The 22,186-nt window shown below is 44.9% G+C and overlaps 1 protein-coding gene across 6 annotated transcripts in view; it reads left to right on the top strand.

Annotated features, from left to right (window-relative positions):
- NFATC1 (nuclear factor of activated T cells 1) overlaps positions 1 to 22,186 on the top strand; it is a 116,585-nt gene that overhangs the window by 36,267 nt on the left and 58,132 nt on the right. For all 6 annotated transcript variants that reach the window (XR_012585585.1, XM_074575769.1, XM_074575772.1 and 3 more), the window contains exons 4-6: positions 9,636 to 9,838; positions 12,962 to 13,134; positions 15,549 to 15,689. Coding sequence is in view for 5 of the 6 variants with exons in the window: in XM_074575769.1 (XP_074431870.1) it covers positions 9,636 to 9,838; positions 12,962 to 13,134; positions 15,549 to 15,689 (517 nt within the window). In the remaining variant the exon portion in view is untranslated. The remainder of the gene's footprint in view (positions 1 to 9,635; positions 9,839 to 12,961; positions 13,135 to 15,548; positions 15,690 to 22,186) is intronic.

Consider the following 22,186-nt stretch of genomic DNA (forward strand, 5'->3'; position numbering starts at 1 on the left):
TTGAGTTTTCAGTTCCTGCTCTGTGCTGTGGCCTTTGACTCTGGTGGCTAATTAAATAGCAAGACATCTTACATAAAGGATTTTTTTGCCTTGTTAAAGCAGTTCTTGGCAAATCAGAGAAATTAAGAATTTGAAGTGTATTTATAGTGATTTTCATAGCAACAGAACAGTAAGTCCAATATTCATATTATGAATATGGTGCAGTATTTATAGCTCTCCAAATATTTACAGAGATAAAGCCTTTAAACATAGCCCCAGCTTTCCGTCTTCAGTAGCAGTTTAAATAAATGTCATTGGGATAGGAGTTAAAGTTTAGGGGGAAAGCAACCATTTCTGGTCTGATACTGTCATGCTGGTGTCTAGGAACCTGAGAGCTATTTTGCCTGCAGCTGCGTTGCCCCTATCCTGTGTGAGCCACTGCTCATCTTGATGTGCAGGAAGAGCACCTCAGAAGCACTGACCCTTAAGCAGATAACCCCTGGGAGTAGCTGGGCACCCCGTTGCCCTTGAATTTGCAGGGGTGGGAATTCAAAGTCGCGCAGTTACTGCAGGGCTAGTAAGCCACCGAGTGATAGCATGGCATTCAGGGATGTCTCGGGTTTGGAGAAGTTGCCAGTGGATGTTAGCAGAGGCTGGGGTGGGCATCGGTGGGGGCATCACACCGTCCTGCCCGTGCTGACGGCACCTGATACACGCCCGAGGATCCCGGGCCAGCCTGTGCTCACCCACAAATGGGAGCTTGCTGGATGCGAACGGTGCGTCAGCAGCGTGACGAAAGGCAGGTTCACAAGTATAAGCTTGCCTGGGGTATCTGCTTAAGAACAGGTAATGAATTCCTGTTGCAGTGCTCCTGTGAATTTTTTATATTGTTTTTTAAACTCATACATGACCATGGGTATGACTGTCCAAACTGAAAGCTGTTGTGGATGCTGAGGGCAAATGTTTGAGTGGAAGCTGAGTAAATTGAGGGGCTGGGTAGTTTCGGGGAGGGGGAGGGGAGGTGCTGCACTGGACTTCCTCCCAGACACGGATTTTTAATCCACAGTTTCCAGAGCCTCTCTTTCTGTTGTCAGCATACATTTACTCAAATGCGATTTGAAAGCCTCCCACGCTTCATCTTCGCATTGCTGTGGATCCTGTCCAAGCACAAACGATGTAGGCTGCTAGGGTGGAGAGGCCCAAAAGGTCACACGTGGTGGCCGTGTGTCAGGAGAAGGTATGCAGGGTAAAGGTTGTCCTCCTGTGCGAGGGCCAGAGGCAGACCCCCTTGGGGAAGCGCGGGGCTGTTCACGAAGAGGAAAACTTCTTCGCTGAAGTGGACTGCCCGGCGTGGGTGCCACCTCTGTCCCTCCATGAGGGAACGACTCTCCCCATCCCTGTCCTGCAAGGAGGTTTTGGAAGCTCCCGTGGCTGCACAGTAAGGTGATGCCCTCTTAGAGATGGGCCGTGGTGCGGAGAGGGCTGGCTGTGTCTGCTCACCTGAAAGTGGGGCTGGGGATCATGAAGGGGCAGCTGGGATTATGGGAAGGTCATCTCTTCAGTCTCGTGGTAGAAAAAGGCATGAGAGAGCAGTAATGATTTCCTGGCGTCTCAGTGAATAAGGTGCTTGGGACCTACGAATTCATTCTGTTGGTAACTTCTTTTCTGATGGGCATCCCTCTAGTAAGTCTAATAATTTTAGGAGTGTGAGTTGGGTTGGTTTCTAGGTACGTCTATTTTTGAGGAGGAAAATCCTTCCTAGAAATAGGGAGCAGCGTCTTGCGGCTGTTTAGACAAGGAGATTTCATGGCTGTGCTGAGAGCCGTCAGCCACGAAGGCTGTTTTTCCCTGGATAGAGACTGAAATGACTTGTGAGCCAGTTGACTGAGTGTACACCATCTCTATTACATTAAGATTAATAATTCTTCACAGCATATTTGCAGCTGGAAGTTTTATGTAGGTCTTTATTCATCATGATGTGAACAGCTGCTCTTTTGCTGCACTGCTGAATTGAAGTCCAAGTGGCAGCACTAGAAAGTGCCACATAAAACACACTCCTGCTGTTTTCCATTCACTCCTCCTCCTGTCCAGCTCTCAGCCTCTGCCCGGGCTTAGCCCTTTGCACCAGCAAGCCATCTTACTTTCATTTGTGGACCAGCTCTGACTACATTTGGATCTTAAAACAGAGCTTTAGTGAATCCAAGGAAAATTAGTTTTAGAAAGGAAAAATAAATCTTGAAAGCAGCACAAAAAAACATAGGAATTCCTGTTAAATTTTTATTTGAAGTAAGTGAAGGACCATGTAGCATGTGGGGAAGTAGCATGTGTGTTAAGTCGCACAGGGCATAAATTACACACTTTTTTTGGTTGACTATGTCAGATAAAATTCAGCAGAAGCTATCACAGTCAGAGGGTCACCTCAGCTCCTAAGGAGGTGTTTTATTTTCTGGGGTTTTTGTTAGGGTGTTTGTTTTTAATTCTGAAGTCTGTCTGCTCTGCTGTTTTGAATAAGACGTTCCTCTTTTTCTGGCTTGTGCTCTCATCAGAGAACAGGGTGTACAGGAGCATCCGAGTGGCTCAAGTTTAGCACCTTTGTTTTGATTCCATGCTGGCAAGCGCTCTGGAGCTGGGCTTTGCCCCTTACCTGAAAACTGCCCCTGACTATTGCATGCCTGGTTGCTGGCAAGGGGAAGAGGTACCTGGTTGGGATGGTGTGTCTCTCGCAGTCCTGGGTACCCTGTGGGCTGCAGCAGCGTGCATCCTTCTGGGACAGAGACCTAAAAAGCAAGCATGAAGGGCAGGTGGGTGGTATGGCAGTGGCTGCAGAGCTTGATGCTGAAGTGGAGGGAAACAGCTGGGAAGACACAGGGATGCTGGGAAGAACATCTCTTCCCCCTTCAGCAGGGAAGTCTGGCATGGTTTGAGTCCTGCTTAGTCGATAAGCCATCTCCCACGGCACTCGGTGTTAAGCCCTTTGGTTTGGGAGGGGAGGCTGACTGGAGAGCCTCTGCAGTCCCCTGACGTGTTTTTTCCTCAAGCCTCCCCGAGCAAAGGAATTTGGAGCCAGAACAGGACAGAATAGGTGGAGGGGGTTTTGCGGGGAGGAGGGCAGTCTTTTCGTGCCTTTTTTTGCCAGAGCCGTAGGCTGCGGCTCCCTGAGCCTCCAGCAGCCAAGTCCCTGGGTGTTTTCAGCCCGGGGGCACAGAGACAGGGCAGTTCAGTGGCTGCCCCAGCGAAGGTCTGGCAGGATCTCTGCAGCACACACAAGAATAGGTGCCCGGGTCTCCTGACCCCCACCTTGGTGCCTTTGCTTCACGTGACAGTCATTCCCCAAAAGACCAACTTTTCCCTCTTCCTGTTTAAACCCATGATGCAACAGCTTACGTCTCCTGGTGCTTCTACATAGTAGCTAAAAGTAAATTATTTTTCTCAAAAATCAGATCAATGCCTCTGTTTTTAGGCATGCTTGGTCCTCACAGTTAAAGTCAATGCTGAAAATGTACGTCCGCTTTCTTTGTAGTTTGAACAGTTTGATCTTCAATTTGGTTTTAAAAAATCAGGACACTGAGCACTCACTGATGTTATTTTTTCGAGACTGTGTATTAGGTACATTTTTAAAACATGACAATTTGTTTCATTTTGTCATTCATCATATGCAGTTAACTATAAAAATAAAAGATGTACTGCTTCAGAAAGTTAGCAGTAAAGCTATTTGGTGTGTAGCTCCTGAAGCTCTGGCTTAAAGAGACAAGCAGCAATTTAAAATTTTCACTATTTTATAGATTTTATCCTGTTTCACCTTTTTGAAAGCATTGGAATTACATTCCAAAACACTGATGGGAAAAAAAGGGAAAGAAGCCCCTTCTTCCCAGACTGGCTGTTTAGTCTCACTAATGATTCTCTCCAGACTGACTCAGGATATTCCTTGAACAGTTCTAGAAATGCAAGTGGGACAGAAGGACATGTAAGGCATTGCTGAGCGCGAGCACTGTGGTACCTGCTGCAAGCAGCGTGGCCATCGGTTACATGGTAGGATAAGGAAACATTGATGCGGTTCTTATTATTTTTAGAGGCATAAATGGATGTATTTACTTGTTGTCTTTATTATGTACCAAACATACAAAGAACAGATACGCATATTTGTAGGTGCGCAGCTGATACAGATGTAACCTATGGATCTTTTTGGCACATCATTATCATTAAGGGTGCAGACCCTCATAGTCTGGAGAGTCTCAAGCACGAGCTGCTGACTAGTTTAGAGGGTCCCTGGTTGTGGCCCACTTTGTTATTAGTGGGAGCTCTGTCCTGAATGCGTTTGGGTTGAGCTAAGTCCTAAATCGGCCACTACAGTCATTTAATGTGTTTACAGAGTCAGAGTCTGGAAGAATGCACCGCTGTAGGGTTTTTGCAGTCTTTTCCTGAAACTCCCGATAAGTACACTTAAAAGCTATTACGTAGTGTAGTTCCCTTTTTTCCTGATGGCGTGAGTGGGTGCAGAGGGTGTACCTGGCTGGTGTGTCCTGTCAGAATGGGACCATTCTTTTGGTGGCCTCCAAGAGCCTCTCCAGGCACAGAGGGCTCCTTGTTATGACAGGTAGCTTTCTGAGTGTTTCAACAGACGCTTCAGCGTGCCAAAAGCATAAAGCACTTGGAAGGGAGCACGCAGAGTATTTCAGCCGTGTTTCTTAAAATAAATGTCGTGGCTTAAATAATAAAAGTTTTCCTCACAGACTCTAGAATAACCACCAATGCTGAAATAGCGCTTGAGTTATTGGACACAACGTTTGCAAAAATTCCTCAAAACTTGGTAACTATAGCGAGGTGTGGGGAGGTTTTGCTTTTTTTCCTAACACTCGTGTTAAAAGCACCTCAGCTCCGTCTGCTCATCGTTTTTCAAGTCGGTTTAATTCTGGTTGCCAGGCTTCATAGATGTGCACCAGGCACATGGTGGGAAGGCAGGCAGGCTGGGCATGCTCATGCCTGTGATAAACCTCAGGTTATTGTAGCCCGTAGGGCTGAATCAGATCGTACCCCACAGTCGGATGCTGGCTGCAAGGGGTGAAGCAGCACGGTTTCCCTCGCACTTTGCTGGCTGCCGGAGGAAGACGCCTGGCCTTCGGCGCTGCGGCACCTGGATGCACGAGAACATTCGCCCCCAGCGCAGGGTGCCTGGGGAAAGGCTGGGATTTGCTTTGGCAGCCTGCGCCAAGACGAGCAGCAACCTACTGGTGAGAATCAAGACGTGTTGGTGGGAGAGGGCGTTGTGAAAGCGATGACGAAGAGGTGTAGGAATCCCAGGGAAAGCTTGGTGCGGCGGAGCAGTCGCCCGGCCGGTGCAGCCTTTCCCTCGCTCTTGCGTAAGATGATGTAGGGTGACAGAGAGCTTAACTGTGATCGGTCCTGTTCTGGTGTTAATTACCGGTGACTGCATCGCTTTTGATAGAATTACAGGAGTGTAAAACAGGCCCGCAATTAAGTCTGATTTTGATCTTAGCAGCTTCAGACAATATAAATGCAAATACCATTTGCGACCAGTTCAAATATTTTTAACAGTGTTGCTCAAAAAGGAAACGAGCAGAGTAGTTGAGTGGTCGGTCAGAACAAGAGAATATGACCTACTTTCATTTCAAAACCAAAACGGTTGTCCACAGAGGTCTTATCTGCATACTTAAGTTTTGCCTGCATTTTTCCTTTGTACTGAATCAGGCGGCTGCTGGATCCTCACCTTTGTTTGGGAAGGAAAACTCATTCCAAAATATCATGGACCTGATCCTTATTTGCAGCTAAGTCCTTTTACACTTTCTCAGCAGGGGAAAGTACAGCTCTTTCCACTTGGACCTACGTATTGCCAAGCAAAGCATGCTTGGTAGGAAAGGCACATCCTTTACTATGAATGCTGTAGCCGAGAGCAGCCTTTGTCACCTGTACTCAGCCGCTGAGTTATTAAGAGCTTCGGACTGTGTTACACAGAGAAAAAGATAAAAATAGGGTGTCTGACGCATGCATCCCATGTCACACGCCAGGAAACAGAATCGTTATACCACCGAGTACAGTATTCCAGAGCATGCATGGAAAATATGCATGGATGTGAACGCATGAGATCTTTCCTAACCAACAAAAATACTCAATCCCCCTTTTCCTCCTTCCTATTTTACAACTGTCTTACTTGATATTCTCCTTACCTGTTGACAAATCTAACAGCCCGGAGTACCGTAGCTCTGCCTCGTCGTCCTGCTGAACGATGTGACAGTAATAACACTCCCCTGTATTTTGAGGGAGCCGCAGAATATTTTTGCTGTGCCCACCTGAGAGTAAGCAAAATCTTGCCTGCTCTCCAGACATCTGCAGCATGCCGAAAACTCCCAAAGCTCAGCGCTGTCTGCCACAGAAATTGTGCGCTGGGTGCATAATCTAAAATTAGTCATCCACATTATGTGCCCCTTTAAATGTTAATCCCTGCATCGTTTTCTTTTATTGCTTCTGTTGGCATACATGATTATGTGACATAATATAAAAGTAAATAATGTGATGCAATGGGTAAAACTCAATGGGAAATACCTATCGGAGATCAGATGCCTCCTACTGCAGAATGTGAAATAGAACTTACAGTGAATTGAGAGTGAGGATTTTGCCTGTTTTGAGGGCAGCAAAATCAACTGTATAGTGATTACATTAGTCTTTCAGCTCTTGAAAACTCATGTTTGATCAGTGCTGTACTTGTCTTCAGGTGCAGAGTAGCTGTCAGGGAGTACGTAACTGTGGGTAATGGATCCAAAGCAAAGCCCAGCAGGGCTGTACGACGGGGTCTTTAAAAAAAAAAACATCAATTCAGTTTAAAGATCACAAGCCTTAAAAAACAATGCAAAACATGCATCTGAGATCATATTGTTTATTTTCCAGCATGTGAACCCTTCTCGGGAGAGGGCAGGTATGCAAAGCTGAGGACTTTGTGTTCAGTTGCCTCTTGGTAGGAAAACTGTGGGAAAAGCACAAGCTGAGACTCAGCAGCAGATTACGAGGTACAGCAGCAGCTGACTTTAGATTTAAAGATAAACCCTGAAATAGCAGAACCCAATGCAAGACCAACATTTTTTGACCCCTTTGCCTGAATTCAGTAAAACATATGGGTACCTTGGTGTGCGATTTTGCTTTTGCTGAATCGAGGTTTGAGTTACTTGCTGGTCTATTTTTACCCTTTAAGCGGCCTTGTAATTCAATATGCGTTTGTTTTAATTTTACACTCTCCATAAAAAGCACCGTCCATGACGAGTTGGAGAACTGACCGCTGGTAATGCATAGAAATTTAATCGGCTGGTGTGTCACACTGTCTTACTTTTCCCCCCTGCAAACCTGCGTGCCGCTCGCGATCAAAAATACCCCGTGATACCGTGCATCTCCTCCGTCACCTCGGCTTTGCCCCTGAGGCTCTGGAGATGCTGAGGTGGGGTGAGATCAGCCCGGGACGGATTCAGGTCACTCCGCCAGCCTGGCTCGCTCGCGCCCGTGGTGGCAGTGACCATCCAGGGCTGCGAGGCGTGGGGACACAGCAGCCATGAGTAGGATGGTGGCTTCCCCGTGGCCACCGGCTGTGGCAGGAGCAAGCCTGCGATCGCCCGCCGGCAGCTTGGGCTGCGTCTCCAGCTATATGGGGGTTAAAGCCCTCTTTTTGCATCCTATCACTAATGTTGGTGTCATTAGAAGGCGGGTGTTTCCTGTGGGGCCGAACTGAGACGTGCAGCCCACAGCATCCTGCTGAAGGCAATGTGCGGGCTTGGCTCTGCTTTTCTCTCTCCATCGTTTCGCCGATACCGCAGATTTTCAAACCACTGCTAATGTGTTTTCAGTTTGACAATGTTGATACGGAAACTCCCCATACCATATCACAACCCCCTGGCTCCGAGCTGCCTTTGTGAGGTGTCTCAGCAACGCGGAGCTGATAAAGTATTGGAGTGCTGGAAATGAGCCACCTACTCCTGTCCCTGCATCCTCCTAGCATGCATGTGCTTTAGGTAACGATGTAAAAATTGCTACACCAGATCAAACAAAAGCACTTCTGATTTCCTCTTGGCTCTTTTGACCAAAGCATGGGGTGAAAACTTTGCAGTATGCCCGATAAGTGATAAATGATGTCTCTAGGCACAACGACCTCCGTTGCTCATGCGTTGGTCTCCATGGTACTTTATTTAGCTTTGGACTTGCATGCGCTGGAAATTAAAGATGTTGGTCCTCACCAAATTATGATCACTGGTTTAATTTTGATCAGATTTAGTGATGGTGCATGACTCATGTCCAAATCCACCTGAACCGTTCGCAGAGGAAACTAAACCCACAACAAAGCGAGCAGGTTTGCTCTGTGATGGTGTATCTCCTGGGACAGCCCACCTTGCCTGTGTTCCTCTCTCCTGTAATTGCTGCATCCTCGCTTCCCTTCAGATGGAATTTTGCAGTGAACTACTGCAAGATAACTGTTTTTGTGAGACTCATTTCCCAGCATCAGAATCACACACATTCACAGAATGGTAGGCATTGGAAGGGACCTCTGGAGACCAGCTAGTCCAACCCCCCTGCCAGAGCAGGGTCACCTAGAGCAGGTTGCACATGAACACGTCCAGGCGGGTTTTGAGTGTCTCCAGAGAAGGAGACTCCACCACCTCCCCGGGCAGCCTGTTCCAGTGCTCTGACACCCTCAAAGTAAAGAATTTTTTCCTCACATTGAGGTGGAATTTCCTGTGTTCCAGTTTTGTGTCCGTTGCCCCTTGTCCTGTCACTGGGCACCACTCAAAAGAGCCTGGCCCCATCCTCCTGACACCTGCCCTTTAGATATTTTTAAGCATTGATGAGATCCCCTCTCGGTCTTCTCTTCTCCAGGCTAAAAAGCGCTAAGCGGAGGTTGGAGCTGTCTGGGAACAGCTCCACCCATGGTCTCCTTTGCACCAGAGTGAACCCAGAGTAGCTTCTTCAGGAGGTGGTGGGTTGAGGTCAGACTCTGCTCCTGCTCCGTCCCCAGCCTGTGGCAGAAATAACTCTTGTTTGTCATCAGAGCGGTCACTGTAACATGGATGAGGTTCAAGAGAGGCCTAGTAGCTTCAATGAGATTTTTGTGCGATTGTAACAAGAATTTGAGACACATGGTGAGCTACTAGTCATGTATATGTGATCTGTCTCCACGCTGTCCCAGGAGGTATTTACCAGCGTAAAAATCAGTTAATGAGGGGACGTGTCCCAAGCAGCAGCCTGCTGCTGCACAGGGGGTGACCCAGGGAGCTCGGGGAGGGATGACCTGTGTCCTTTCCACTTGAAAACTCTGTCGTTCTTGCCAGCCTCAGTGCTAGGCGGGAACATTGACTTCGTTGTGGTTTTCTGCTGAACGCCACAGCAGAATTCATGCAAAGTTTTCTGTGGACGTAGTGGGAGTGCTCAAAAGCTCACCCCATCTAAAGTGCCTCAGGTCCTTTAGGATAATGAGACATTTTCTAAGTGCACCTTTTTATTGTACCAATATTACGTTACAGGAAAAATGGAAGGGGGGAACTTAACACATAGCACCTGTCACAAGTTCTCTCCTTGAATTAGGCTCTCCTGCTTATAAAAATTTAATTGATTCCTAGCAGTTTATGTGCATGGCGCTCAGTGGGCGTTTTCTGTTCTCTTGCCAGCTACACGGTTACTTAGAAAGCGAGCCGCTCACGCTACAGCTGTTCATTGGGACTGCAGACGACCGCCTGCTGCGACCCCATGCTTTCTACCAGGTTCATCGAATCACCGGGAAGACCGTTTCCACCACCAGCCATGAAACAATACTTTCCAACACCAAAGTCCTGGAAATTCCACTTCTTCCAGAGAACAACATGAGAGCAATGTAAGACCCAGGCACTGTATCTCACTCCTAGCAGTTTGTCCTTGGTTGCCCCACTCGATCCCTTCTGTGTTGTTGATTTTTTTTTGTACACAGTTTTCTTTTTCCTATCTTTTTTTTTAAAGTTCTTTCTGTAATAGTAGGTTTTTACAACCTTGCTGGGACAAATTGCCCCTATTCAGCTTAACAACAAAATGAACTTCACAAATATTTATGACAACTGAGTGCTTTCATTCTAGGGTTTCAGCCTATGTGCTTATTTGCCATTTAAAATAAGTATCTCAGTTACCAAGCTGTAAATATCTCCTACCTCAGCTCCTGCATTTAGTTTCTAAATATGACACCTCTTGCTCCTATACACACTAGCGCAAGGAACAGGGCCTATTAAAATTTATCTTTGGATGTCAAAGGAAACTCTTAGAGAGCATTTCCAAGTACCCTAGTGTATTTTTGAGACAAATAAAACCACTCTTATTTCTTACGCAACAAAAATCAGCATTTTTCGTGGCATTTGTTTAGAAGCAAAGCTTCTACAACTAAGAGGAGCAATAAAGGCAATACAATTTACAGATCGGAGTTCTCAAACTGGGGTAAGTTTAGTCCAATGCAGAAAAGCAGGCATGGCTGTCTAAGGATCTCTGAATTAGTAGGAGTCTGAGTGATAATTAAGTGCCCCGTAGGTCCATTACACGCAGGTAAATTTCATTATAGGATTATATATAAAGGGTCAAATATCCCTCTGTGTATGTGACATGCATGAGATCCTCTGCATTATTTAATCCCGTCTTCTCTGCCCCTCTCATTCAAATGATTCTAGCCCTTGAGTTGTTTCCCCCCTTATTCAAATGATCCTAACCCTTATCTGAGGTGTCTGCCTTGGGAGGAATTTGTGTGTGCTTGCGTGCATGTACATCTCTCAGTGTGTATATAAATGTGAATGTATTCATATTTATATATAGATGCATGCACCTCTGTGTGTATGTATAGGGAGACAGAAAGATAAGTAGATAGATAGACAGAAAGCAAGCAAGAAATCCTGGCCCCACCAAACCACATACCATGGCAAAATCCCAGGGAGCTTATTAAAATCAGAATTTCACTCCTTGTTATTCATACAGTTTTCCATGCCTTAATGAAGTGAAGAATGGTATCGGACAGCTGAAGTCCTTCCTCATGTAGTCGTTATTAGAAGCTGGTTTGCAGTGTCATGTACAACATGCCCTGGAGTGCCTCATGTAAATAGAAGAACTAGAATGTGTTTAACTGTATTGCCAGCCAGGCTTAGGGTGATCACTCAGGACCTGAGGACCTCTATCAGCGCATTGTATTAAAAGTCATGACAAGTCTGCCAAATTATTGGCCCCATTTGCTGTCATCGTAAGCTGGCACAACGGCCATTGAAGTTACTGAAATTTCACCAATTTGTACCCGTGCAATATTTATTTGGCCCTTTATTTATCCAGTTTGAATAACATTTTTGGCCACCTAGGAACCTTATTACTGTTTCACTCGTCTTTCTTCCTGGAATAAAGGTAGTTGCAGAGTTTGGGAGCCAAGCTGAATATTTTTGTGACATGCGTGCCAGATCGTAGTAGAGCGCTCTCAAGAACCACAAACAATGCTTTGGCATATGTAAAACTTACATGTCAGTAGTCTGGAACCTCATGTAACACTAACGATGAATTGAAATTTGGAGCCAAGGACTTTTCTCACACATACTTTTTGTATTCAGGCCCTGATTCAGTGAAACAGTGAAGCTCATCTGCACATTTAAACTTCTGCACATTTAGCTACTTCTGTTGACTTCAAATTTATCACTTTACAAGCGTGAATTTAAATGCTTTTTCTCCTCTGAATCAATTGTCATTAAGAACTTTTTGTTTATTTTACAAGTGTTGCTATAGGAGAGACAATATTGAGAACTGTTTCTTCCATATCTTGGTGTGTAATTTTGACATGGGTACAAGTATTTCATAATTCTTATGGCTTTACTTGCTAATATGCGTTGTTGAGAGGCTTTAATACTTTCATTAGTTTCTTTGATCATATCAGCAAGGGCCTTTTTGTCTTTTTGTTATTCTGAAATCCATACTTTAGCAAAAAACGTAGATCAAAACTGTGCTGCCATAGTTCTTGTTTGCAGTTTGCTTCTGAATAGAGCTTCAAAGATCTGGAGGGGGAATTAAACTCTTTGAATGCGAAGTAAAATTAAACTCTGCATATTCAGTGTAACAAAATGCATGCCAGAGACCAATACCCAGAAGAAATTGCCATGTAGGCTTTATAGTTGTGTCAAAGCAGAGGTATTTTTGCAGTGGGTTTTTGAGTGCATGTATTTATCTATCTTTTGTTCCGGGGAACTTCCTCTAATGAATTTGCTTTGACAAAAATCCTGACTTGTAAACTCATCCAGGAGAGAACCAAAGTTAAAAAAACGGAGAGAGAGATTAGAAATAGTAATAGTTCTATCTGACGAAAAGCATGTTTTTCCCTAATGTGCAGGGAGGATTCTGAGTTTAGGTTTTTTCATGCAGAGCTTTAGCTCAACACTCAGCTTTGGGAGTATTTCCAACTCATTCAAATACAAACACGTTGACAGTAGTACTGACCTCAGGGAGAGCTGCGCTCATTAATAAGCATTTCCAGGACTTTGCCCTAGAATAAAAAGTAATGTCAGATTTTTCTCCAAATTGGCTGTAAGAAGTGAAATCATAAGTGACCTTGCGTTCTGGGTTAGTAACACTTTGTGTACTACCGTCTCATCCCATTGACTTTTCTAGTCTCCCTATTTCTTTGGGCTTTGGTTAATCTGTAAGCACCATCCTTACAGGATGTGTTGGAGAGGAAGGATGTGGATTTTCTTCCTCTGGGAACTAAAGTAGCATCCTAAATTTGTGTGCTCAAAGGCCGTTGCTACCTGTTAAAACAGATAGCCCCAACTTAGCTATTTGTGGATGCAAGTACTAGACTTAACAAAGGCTGCCATGTTCAGCCTGGTCATTAGGGTCATGTCTGACTCAGATTTTTAAGAAGGAGGTAGAGGAGAGAGGGAAGATGTTGCACGCTCGTGTCTTCCTGAAGTCTGCTTGAAATGAATTGAATTGCTTTGTGTGTCCCTTTGGATAGCATCGACTGTGCTGGGATATTAAAGCTCCGAAACTCTGACATCGAGCTGCGCAAGGGAGAGACGGACATCGGTCGGAAGAACACACGTGTGCGGCTGGTCTTCAGGGTTCATATCCCGCAGGCCAACGGCAGGACCCTCTCCTTGCAAGTAGCCTCCAACCCCATTGAGTGCTGTAAGTAGCAACAAACACCCTTCTCTTGCTGAGTATTGTGCCACCCCACACGCAGTCTTTGTCCACTGATGCGTTTATACATTGGTTTTGCCTTGCCTGTCTAGTCGGTGAACCTTAATCTGCTTTCCAAAAGCACATGGTATGTACTGAAGACAAAATGCCTGTGTCTTGGAAAAAAAATGTGTACATTTGTGTACCTGATTTCTATCGGAAAGAACACACTTAAAACAAGGGTAGAGTGCACTTAAACTAATAGTAGACCTGTGAGTGATAAGCCTTTTTTTCTTTTCTTGTGCCTCCCTATCATACAGGTAACTGCTGTAGGAGTTTTGAAAGGCAGCTATCATGTCCTATTCACTCTCTGTCTCCCCTTCATAAAGCAAAAACCAGCAAACAAAACCCCGACCCCTTTGATGCGGAGCCAGCAGTATAGTAGAGCTGACACACTGGCACAAGCTGCCTGCAGTTTCAGAAAACCTCCAGAAACCAGGTTTCCGCACTGGGGTCTCTTTGATTGAACAGACTGCTTTTTATCAGTTACACTGGGGCACCCTCCAAAGACACCTATATCATTCTTGTTCCGTAAGCCTTGTCAGCCTCCCACACACACAAAACAAAACCTATTTGCTTCATGTAGCTTTAACGCTTCAGGTGAAGTGGTAGAAATTGAATTTCAGTCTAACTCCCGTTGCTGATTTGGTCGGCTAGATTTGTGGAATCCACCTTTTTAAGGTTTTGTTGGATTCCACAAAGCGGATCTTTCTGATGCTGACAGGGTAAAGGAGTAACCTAACATCCAGTGCGTATATGGCGTTGAGCTCTGGGGGTAGGGAGCAGAGGGGACAGGCAGGAAGGCTTGACCATCCTTGGCCCCATGCATGCCGGAGGGTCGTGTCCACACTTGTCCCTGTGTCGTTGCCAGGCTGGAGTCCCACACAATGTGTCTGGGAGGTCCTGGAGCGTGTCAGCATTTGTTCTCTTGGAGGCATGGTGCTTTTTCAAGGATAGTTAATAGAGAGGCTGCAGGAAAGAGCATCCCTGCATTCCTCTTGCAAAAGCAATAGCATTGGTGACAGACTTTCAGACCAGCGACAGTACTCCATCCTGTTGCCTGAGTAGCACCCCTGCGACTCTGGTAGTCCGAGTCCACAAGAGAGGCAGAAGTTGTAGGAAAAGGTAGTGCTGTTAGACCAACGGTGATAGCTTCTCTCCTTCGCAGTCATTCATTTAAATAAAAAAATGAGCATTGGCAGTGGGAAGGGAGTTACAGTAAGATAAGCCTATGTTATTTAAGAAGAATAGCAGAGCCTCCTTACCTATAGCAAGTAGACTGGCATAAAGCCCTGTCTTCTGTCCAGGGTGTGTATGAGATGAACAATTTCCCCTTTGTTTCATATTCAAGGGCAAGTTCTAGGCTAACAGGCAAAGCAGAAATTGTGAGGAGTCATGGTTTCATCCTGGTCCTGTTGAAATTGATGAGAGCTTTTCAACTGCTGTATAGCAGAATTAGGCACAATTTAAATATATCCTGAACTGGTCTGTGCAAAGGTGATAAGCTCAGGAAGCCACTAAATATGAAGCCAATTGGATTTGTATCAGTGAACTGCCGTTTTGAGGGTTGCGTATTGAGCAAAAGCGTAGTATGTGCCTCCTGAAAGGAGCGGAAAACAGGAGAAAAAATAAGCACTAGTGTTATTTCCAGTGCAGAACGTGGAATAAGCTGGTGCCAAAAACTTCATGCATCTCTTAGTGCATGTGACACCAGGAGGAACCATGTAATCTGGATAAAATGTCACGTCATCCCTTGAAGCACAGCCACACTCGCTCTCTGTCCCAGTTGGGAGGGATAAAATATGTGCCACAAGAATACCGGATTCTGTTTGCATGGATCCACATGTGCTTTGGCACTCAGGTGCTGGTGGAAATACGCTCTCTAAACTGTGGACTTGTGCTGGATCACAAGGTCCGTGGCTGCTGCTGGTGCAAGACAGTTTGTAGAATTGACAGTGGAGCATATAGTAACTGAAACACATTTTGGACATGGATGGTCATCTTGTCATGTGTGCCTTGTAAGCACATGGCATATATGTTACAGATAACATAAGAGAAAATTATTTTAAAGAAACAAATTGCAATAAGAATATACTTTTTGGTATAGTACAGATCAAGATGAGTTTTAAAACAGCTTGTTCTGTGTGCCGGTATGTTTGATAACCCTATTGTTTACGATTAAGATGCTTGAAAACCAACCATGTTTCCTGCAAACCTTCTGACCTTTCTTTGTTTCTGTGTCAAACTCAGCTTAGCTTATGAGGATGAGCATTAAGTTACTTACTAATGCAGTATTTACTTATTTTTGTGTTTGTTTGTGGTTGCCTTTTTTTTTTTTTTGTATCTTCTTTATAACTCTCCAGCTCAGAGATCTGCCCAAGAACTGCCTCTGGTGGAGAAGCAAAGTATCGACAGCTTTCCTGTTATTGGAGGGAAAAAAATGATACTGACTGGACATAACTTTCTGCAAGACTCCAAAGTCATCTTTGTGGAGAAAGCACCAGGTATGTCTTTTCGATCTAGACTCCGGTCTGCCTTTTTTCCCCTGTTTTAAAATCTCTGCCAAATGATGAAGGCATAAATATGGTAATGACATTTTCATCTGCATGTAATATGTTTTCCATGTCACTGGGCAAAGCTGGGAAAGTGATCTGAGCCATGCCTAATGCTGAGGTTTCACACTATGGCAGGTGTAGTTGTCTACCTGTAGATAGACAATAGTGACATTGAAAGTTGAAGTTGGGCATTTGTTTTTGTAGTAAGCCACGATTGTTCCGGGTAGGACCTGTGAAAGGTGTTTGAAACCTCAGGTGGCATTTCCCCATGAAACCTGCAAGGTGGTGCATCTTGTTAAACCTTTCTGTAATTTGTGGGAGTGGTGTTGCTGTTGATGCGTATGTGCACGTGTGTCTCCTCCTGTGGCTGTCAGGACTGGTGGCATTTACCATCCGCTGGCTGAGGAGGACTTGCAGCGCTCATGCATTCATTCAAAGGAGCTATTTCTGGTTTACCTTGAGGACTGAGGAGGGACTGCCACCGATGGCTCCCCTCTTGCACGGTGCTTCTCCTGGTGGTGGGACTGGTCCTCCCGGGGAAGGATCCCTGGCCAGGCTGAAGCAGGGCAAGTGGCACTGGGTGGGAGCTGGGGCTGGAGCAGGAGGTGTCCGCAGGAGGGGTGGGTCACAGGGTGGCAATGCATAATACGTGTGAATGCCCCCACGGGAGAAGGCGGTGGGAGCGGAGCTGTGAGTCAACGTCAGGTTCTGAAACGAGATCATTAAGGGTAGTTTTGAGTCTTGTTTTGGAAAGGGTTTCCGTGGTGCTGGCACAAGCTACAGATTCCTCAGCTGCCAGCTGAAACCCCCCCTCGAACTTTAAACAGTCTTGGGCGCTCCTCAGGCCATCAGCGCTGGCTGTGATGCTGTGCCTGTTTAACCCTCCATGTCCAGAAGGTTCCTGTGCCGTTCCCCTGCCCACAGCCGCTGCTGGTGGTGCAGGAAGCCGGGCCGATTGAAGGGATGGTGGGGCGAGCAGGGGTGACTCTGGAGGCGAAGACATCTGAGCAGGTGCAAGCTCAGCAGGCTCAGGGGAAGAGCAGAAGACTTCCCTGAAGTTCCCTGGTGGAGTCCTGGGTTGGTGTGGTTTAAGTCACCAAAAGTGCAGGTGGGGTGGAGGTAACGCCCCAGCTCCTCAGCGAGAGCCAGTCAGCACCGATTGGGCTGTGGCCGTGAGATGAGCAGAACACCCTCCTTGTTTCTTAAGAAACTTTAAAAAAAAAGGAAAAAAGGTCATATTGCAATTAAAAAAACCCAGAACTCTGCTCTTTTAGTGGCATGAGGGGAGAATATCACAGTCTACTTCATATTTAAACTTCCTTCACTGCACAGAAGCGGGTTAGTGTGGCATGTCAGGAGCAAAGTGCTTGATCTGTCTCATTACAGGAAGGAAGCCACGTTAAAAGGTGCTCTCCTTCATGCTTATTTTCTTTCCTCTTCCTTTATTGAGTTGGAAAAATTTTGAAGTGTTGTGTCCCAGAAGATTATGATGGTGATGCTACTCGCCCACCAGCAGGTACCACAGTGGGGATTTGGACACCGTCTCCCTTAGCATTAAGTAGACCAAAAGCAGCATGTTCACTGTATAGCCCCTTAAATTACAAAAATGCAAACCGGGGCTGGCCTTGTACTTCTTAACTAGAAAGCTATCCCCCTCGAGCAAAAGAAACTTGAGGCTGCACAAAGACAGGATATAGATAGAAAATAGTTTATAGAAGCGACATTTTTTTTTAAACATTGTGAGAGGTAAAGGAGTGTGCTGCTGCACACATGAGGAAGAAACTGATCAAAAGGCCTTGCCTGTCAGACTGAAAAACTCCTGGGGTGAACTCCTTGGGTGCATGGGTTTACAGGATGGACCCGGTGCAGGAGTGTCTCTTCTATGTGAAAGCACCACCGGAGATCTTTCGGTGCTCTTGCCCCTGGCATGGAGTGAGGGGAAACGCTGCAGGGGTCCAGCAGTGAGCTGCTATCATTGAAGAGTAGTCAAGATCATTAAGTCAGTATTGGAAGATCTGATCTGAACCTGTTCTGCCTAGTTTTAGTAGTCTCACGGCAGATTTGTTGCAGTTGCAGGGCAGCACTGCCTCATGGAGACAACACTGCAGGGGACGAGCCTTTAAAGTCGAGAGTGCAGCATTTCCAGAAGCTGCAATTGTATCACCAGGAATGACACACAAAAAGCAAAGTTGCCAGCTGATCTGGGCCGAGCAATTCCTGGGGCTTCTGTGATGAGTCGTTTGCTATGTTGCCTACCAGCTTGATGCATTGGAAGCAAACAAGCACGATGCATTGTTGTCTTGGTGACAAACTCCTCTGGCTCAATTTTTGAGCAGAGTCACTGTATTTGATGTCAAATGAACAAGCATTACCAGCCTGCACTTTTGAAAATCAGCACGCGGTGTTTCTTTCCCTTTCAGCTCTTGCACATCTATAAAAGTAGGTCGAGAGAGGGAACACCAGCATAGTTGCTCTTTCTCTTAGAAAGCTGGTTATGAACTTTTGTGATTAGCTGGAGACATTCATTAGTTTTGCTGCTGTTACCACTTTTGTTTTTGAATTCAAAATGTTAATCACGTTCCTAGTGGGTAGCAGCCAAATGCAGCTATTACAAAGTAATAGATCACAGCAATCATTGGACTCATAAAGAGAACATATCTTTTGTATAAAATTTAAATATTATACTACATGAGGTCATGTCTTCAGTCCTCACTCAGGCAGAGTCCCCAAGCCGGAAGGCAGTCTCTGGGAGCTCATCTAATTTATGCTGGTCTGCATACTTAATTGGTTAACGCAAAGACTTTGAGAACACTTTTTGTTTGCCTTTTTTTTTTCCTGTCTGTCTGAATAATTTCTTTAAGTCTGCGTAGTGCATTGTGGTACGCTGAATGTTTTTCCAAGCATGAGTCCCAAGCTCTCTGTCTTAAGGGCTAGCCCTCAGCTGTTGTAGTCTCTGGAGGAATGGCATTATCCTGGCCTCCTTGCGTGGGGAGTCTGTCTGAGCAGTGACTCATACAAGAGGGAATCCCTGAAGAATGATCAAATCAGTCCTTCAGCCGGGGAGGCAGCAGCGTAATGCTTTCAGCTTAACCCCTTACTGGCTGTTTTTTAGCCAAGCAGCGCATGAAACAGAGCAAAATGCACTTTGCAGCCCTGCAACGCTGCATCTCACAGAGGAGGAATGAGGCAGCGAGGGATGAAGGTGCACTGAAAGGACCAAGGGAGGAGCGCTGTGAGGAACTCCTCTGAAAGGAGAAGCCCTCGCAGTGTGGTCCAGCGTTCAGGCAGAAGGCACCCCTTTGGATAAATAATGAGTCTTTTCAGAAGTGGACTAAAATTTGCTCAAGCTTTTTACAGTAACATAAAAAAGTTCTCATGTTGAAATGAGGCCTTATTTTATGGGATTTTGGTCAATGTTTTATTGCTTGCACATCAGACCATATTTTCCAGTGATGAACGATGGTATAAAACAACCATCCAAGAAGTCTAACGGTAGTAAAAATGTGAATACTGAATGTGCTTTCAGAGGTTCGCTCTTTTAAATTCAAAATTTCCTTAGACCGGGGAGTCCCATGATGACTTTGTCTCTTACATATTACACTACTAATTGTTTATCTTATCTTCTTTCACTTCCTGTCTCTCTTTGTAGTCATGCTTTTCTCTTCCTGAGTTTCACAGGGGTCTTGTGAGTCTGTGTGTCCTGGTTGTTGGGTGCTAGGTTTAGGACGTCCAATACCGATCTGGTTTTCATCAGAATTAGTACTTTCTGAAATACAAAAACAATTTTGCAGCTTTTTGCCAGCAAGGGTCCTTGGTGGTATTCGCTGTGGAGGCAAAGTGTGTGTTTTAGTTACAAAAGTGGATGAAATGAAATTGATTAGCTATGGGAGGAGGTGTTTGGCTAGGAGGGACAAAATGTTTCCTGTCTAATAGATGCATTTGCAAGAGCACGGGTTGTGATCTGGAATTAAAATAAAAGACACTGATGTATTTACTTATCTTTTTAAAGATTTTTATTTAATTTCTAGATTATAAATGTGTCAGGCAACAAAAATTTTGAGGGAAGTTCAGAAAATGCAGAGGTGTTTGGAGAACACGTTTTAAGGACTATATATCTGTCGGCTACAACAAAGCTTGGTAACAACTTCTGCAAACACTATGTATTTGTTTTCCAAGCTAGTTTTTTGAAGGTAATATGAGTTACAAAGCAGCACAAAAGCCTAACAGAAATCACCAGAGTCCTGGCTTCTAGTAGATCGGATTTTGATCAGTGAACTATAAAACTGAGTGTGGTGGAAAAATCCTACTTTCTCTTCACTCAGTTCACAAAATGTTTCCTGTAACTGACAACTGAAAGCTCATTGATGGGACACAAAGCCAATATCCCAGGCACCAAAGTTATGGGTATGTCTTTCTGGCACGCTCTAGGATGGTGTAGAGTTGCCCAAGATATTTTGGGATTTAGAAAGAGTCTCGCACTAAGATCTGAAAGAGTTAATCTACCCTGAAAAGGCCTTCTTGCTCAAAAATTGCTCCTTACTCCTGTAGCTAGAATGGTTTTGGCACTGGAACTAGCTCAGGTATTTCTGGACTTCATGGATTTGGCCAAGTCTAGACATACCTAAGAGATCAGGTTAAACTGATTGAAATCTTCATTATTAGCAAGTTGTGATCTATGGGAAGAAATGGATATTTGGTGCATTATTATTAACTGTCATTCAGTTGAGTTTCCACTAGCCAAACCCGTTTCTTTGGCTTTGTGCTTTGTGACTGGAGCTCAAGGCAGGAGTTTCAAAGAGTGAAAAGGCAGAAATGTTAACACCCAACTTCACTACAGGGTTAGTTTCTCAAATAACACTGACTTTGAAATTCTGATTCCGGGCTCTTAATGTTGAGGCCCATGTTGTCCTGGTCAAAGGCCTGTGTTTGAGCTTCCTTCTGACAGGTACCCCTCCCTGAAGATGCATCACTGTCTTTGATGGACATTAATAGAGTTCACAATTTATAACGCTGTATCTCTGAGTAACTCCAGGCTTACAGACGTCAGTGGTTTTGAACATGTTGTTAATTACTCAGCCTTCAAATTAACAGTGATCCTACCACCTACACACTCTGTAACCTAACTGCATAATATCCGCAGCTATTGCCTTTGAAACTCAAGTTTCTGAAAGGCAGAGAAACAAACAGCACCTAAACAACATTTCCTGCAGGGATTTTTCTCTTTTTGAATATTTTCAAACAAGCGAAGAGTTTTTCAGATTTAGTTATTGCTTCAAACTGTTCCTTCTGCTGTTGTTTTTATTTTGTTAAATGGATTTTTCTGTCAAAACTGTTCCTCTTCCCTGCTGGAACAGGTTTTGCTCTTAGAACATGAAGGCGCTGACGTGGCATGGTAATAGTTATACTAGAGCAGATGAAAGATAGCTGGGTGAAATCACCAAATTTTTTGGTGTATATGCCAAAGGAAATCACTTTTTTCTGTAAGTATTTCAGATGGGAAAACTTACAGTTTGCCTCCCATTAGACGTGCGGTCAGGCTTGGTCAGCCGAATGTTTGCACAAAGTAAATGTGATACGGAAAAGAAGGAAGCTGGATGAATTTAAGTGTCCACTCAAGCATTTCACAGATTTTTTGTTCCTCTTGAATTTCACTGTCTGGCAAAGATTAGAATCAATCAGTTGCTGTTTTAAGGTACAAACGTCAGTCTGAGAAATTCAGTTCTGTTTCCCGTATGTTGTGTGAATAAAAGTTACCTTGTTGTGTGACAAGTAACTAAAGTGCAGTATTTTGTCTTCAGGAGAACTTACAAAGAGTTCTGGAAAATGATATGTTGACAAAACATTTGAGTGGCATGTGGATGGAACGGATGCGTTGGGGAAGCATGTGGGATTTTTGGTTTGACTCAGATACACTTAGGAGATCAGGGTTTGGAGTCTGTTTTGACGTGATGTGATGGGATGTGGAGACGGGTGACCTGAGTCTTGGCAGAGCTCCATTTGGTAAAAGATCTTACATTCTCAGAGATCTTTCCATTGCTCTTTCCATTGCCAGTAGCAGTCACAGTTTGGGGGGCAACTGGCCAAAAAGGGGTCATGTTTCACACTGGTAATCATACTATAGCTCACATAATAAATAAGCAAGTGGCAAAACTCCCTTTCCCCCTCTAGTCAGATGGACAGATACTACATAATTTTGTCTTTATCTGTCTGTTTATCGAAGTTCAGGACACACGTTCCAGTTGGCAGTGAGTGGTTGCATGCTGACTCATGTGCAGTGAAGTTAAAAATTCTGGAAACTAGATAAACTGGAAACTTCAAAGGCATACAAGTTGGGAGCACTGAGTTCATGTGAAGGTCACTTGAACCTATTTCCTAGAGATGTATTGATAGCTGAAGGGGTTTCTGGCCACTGCCCAGAAATAGATATCCTTGGGCAAATAGTGTCA

The sequence above is a fragment of the Larus michahellis genome, chromosome 2 (genome assembly GCF_964199755.1).
Source record: "Larus michahellis chromosome 2, bLarMic1.1, whole genome shotgun sequence".
In the NCBI taxonomy this organism is placed as follows: domain Eukaryota; kingdom Metazoa; phylum Chordata; class Aves; order Charadriiformes; family Laridae; genus Larus; species Larus michahellis.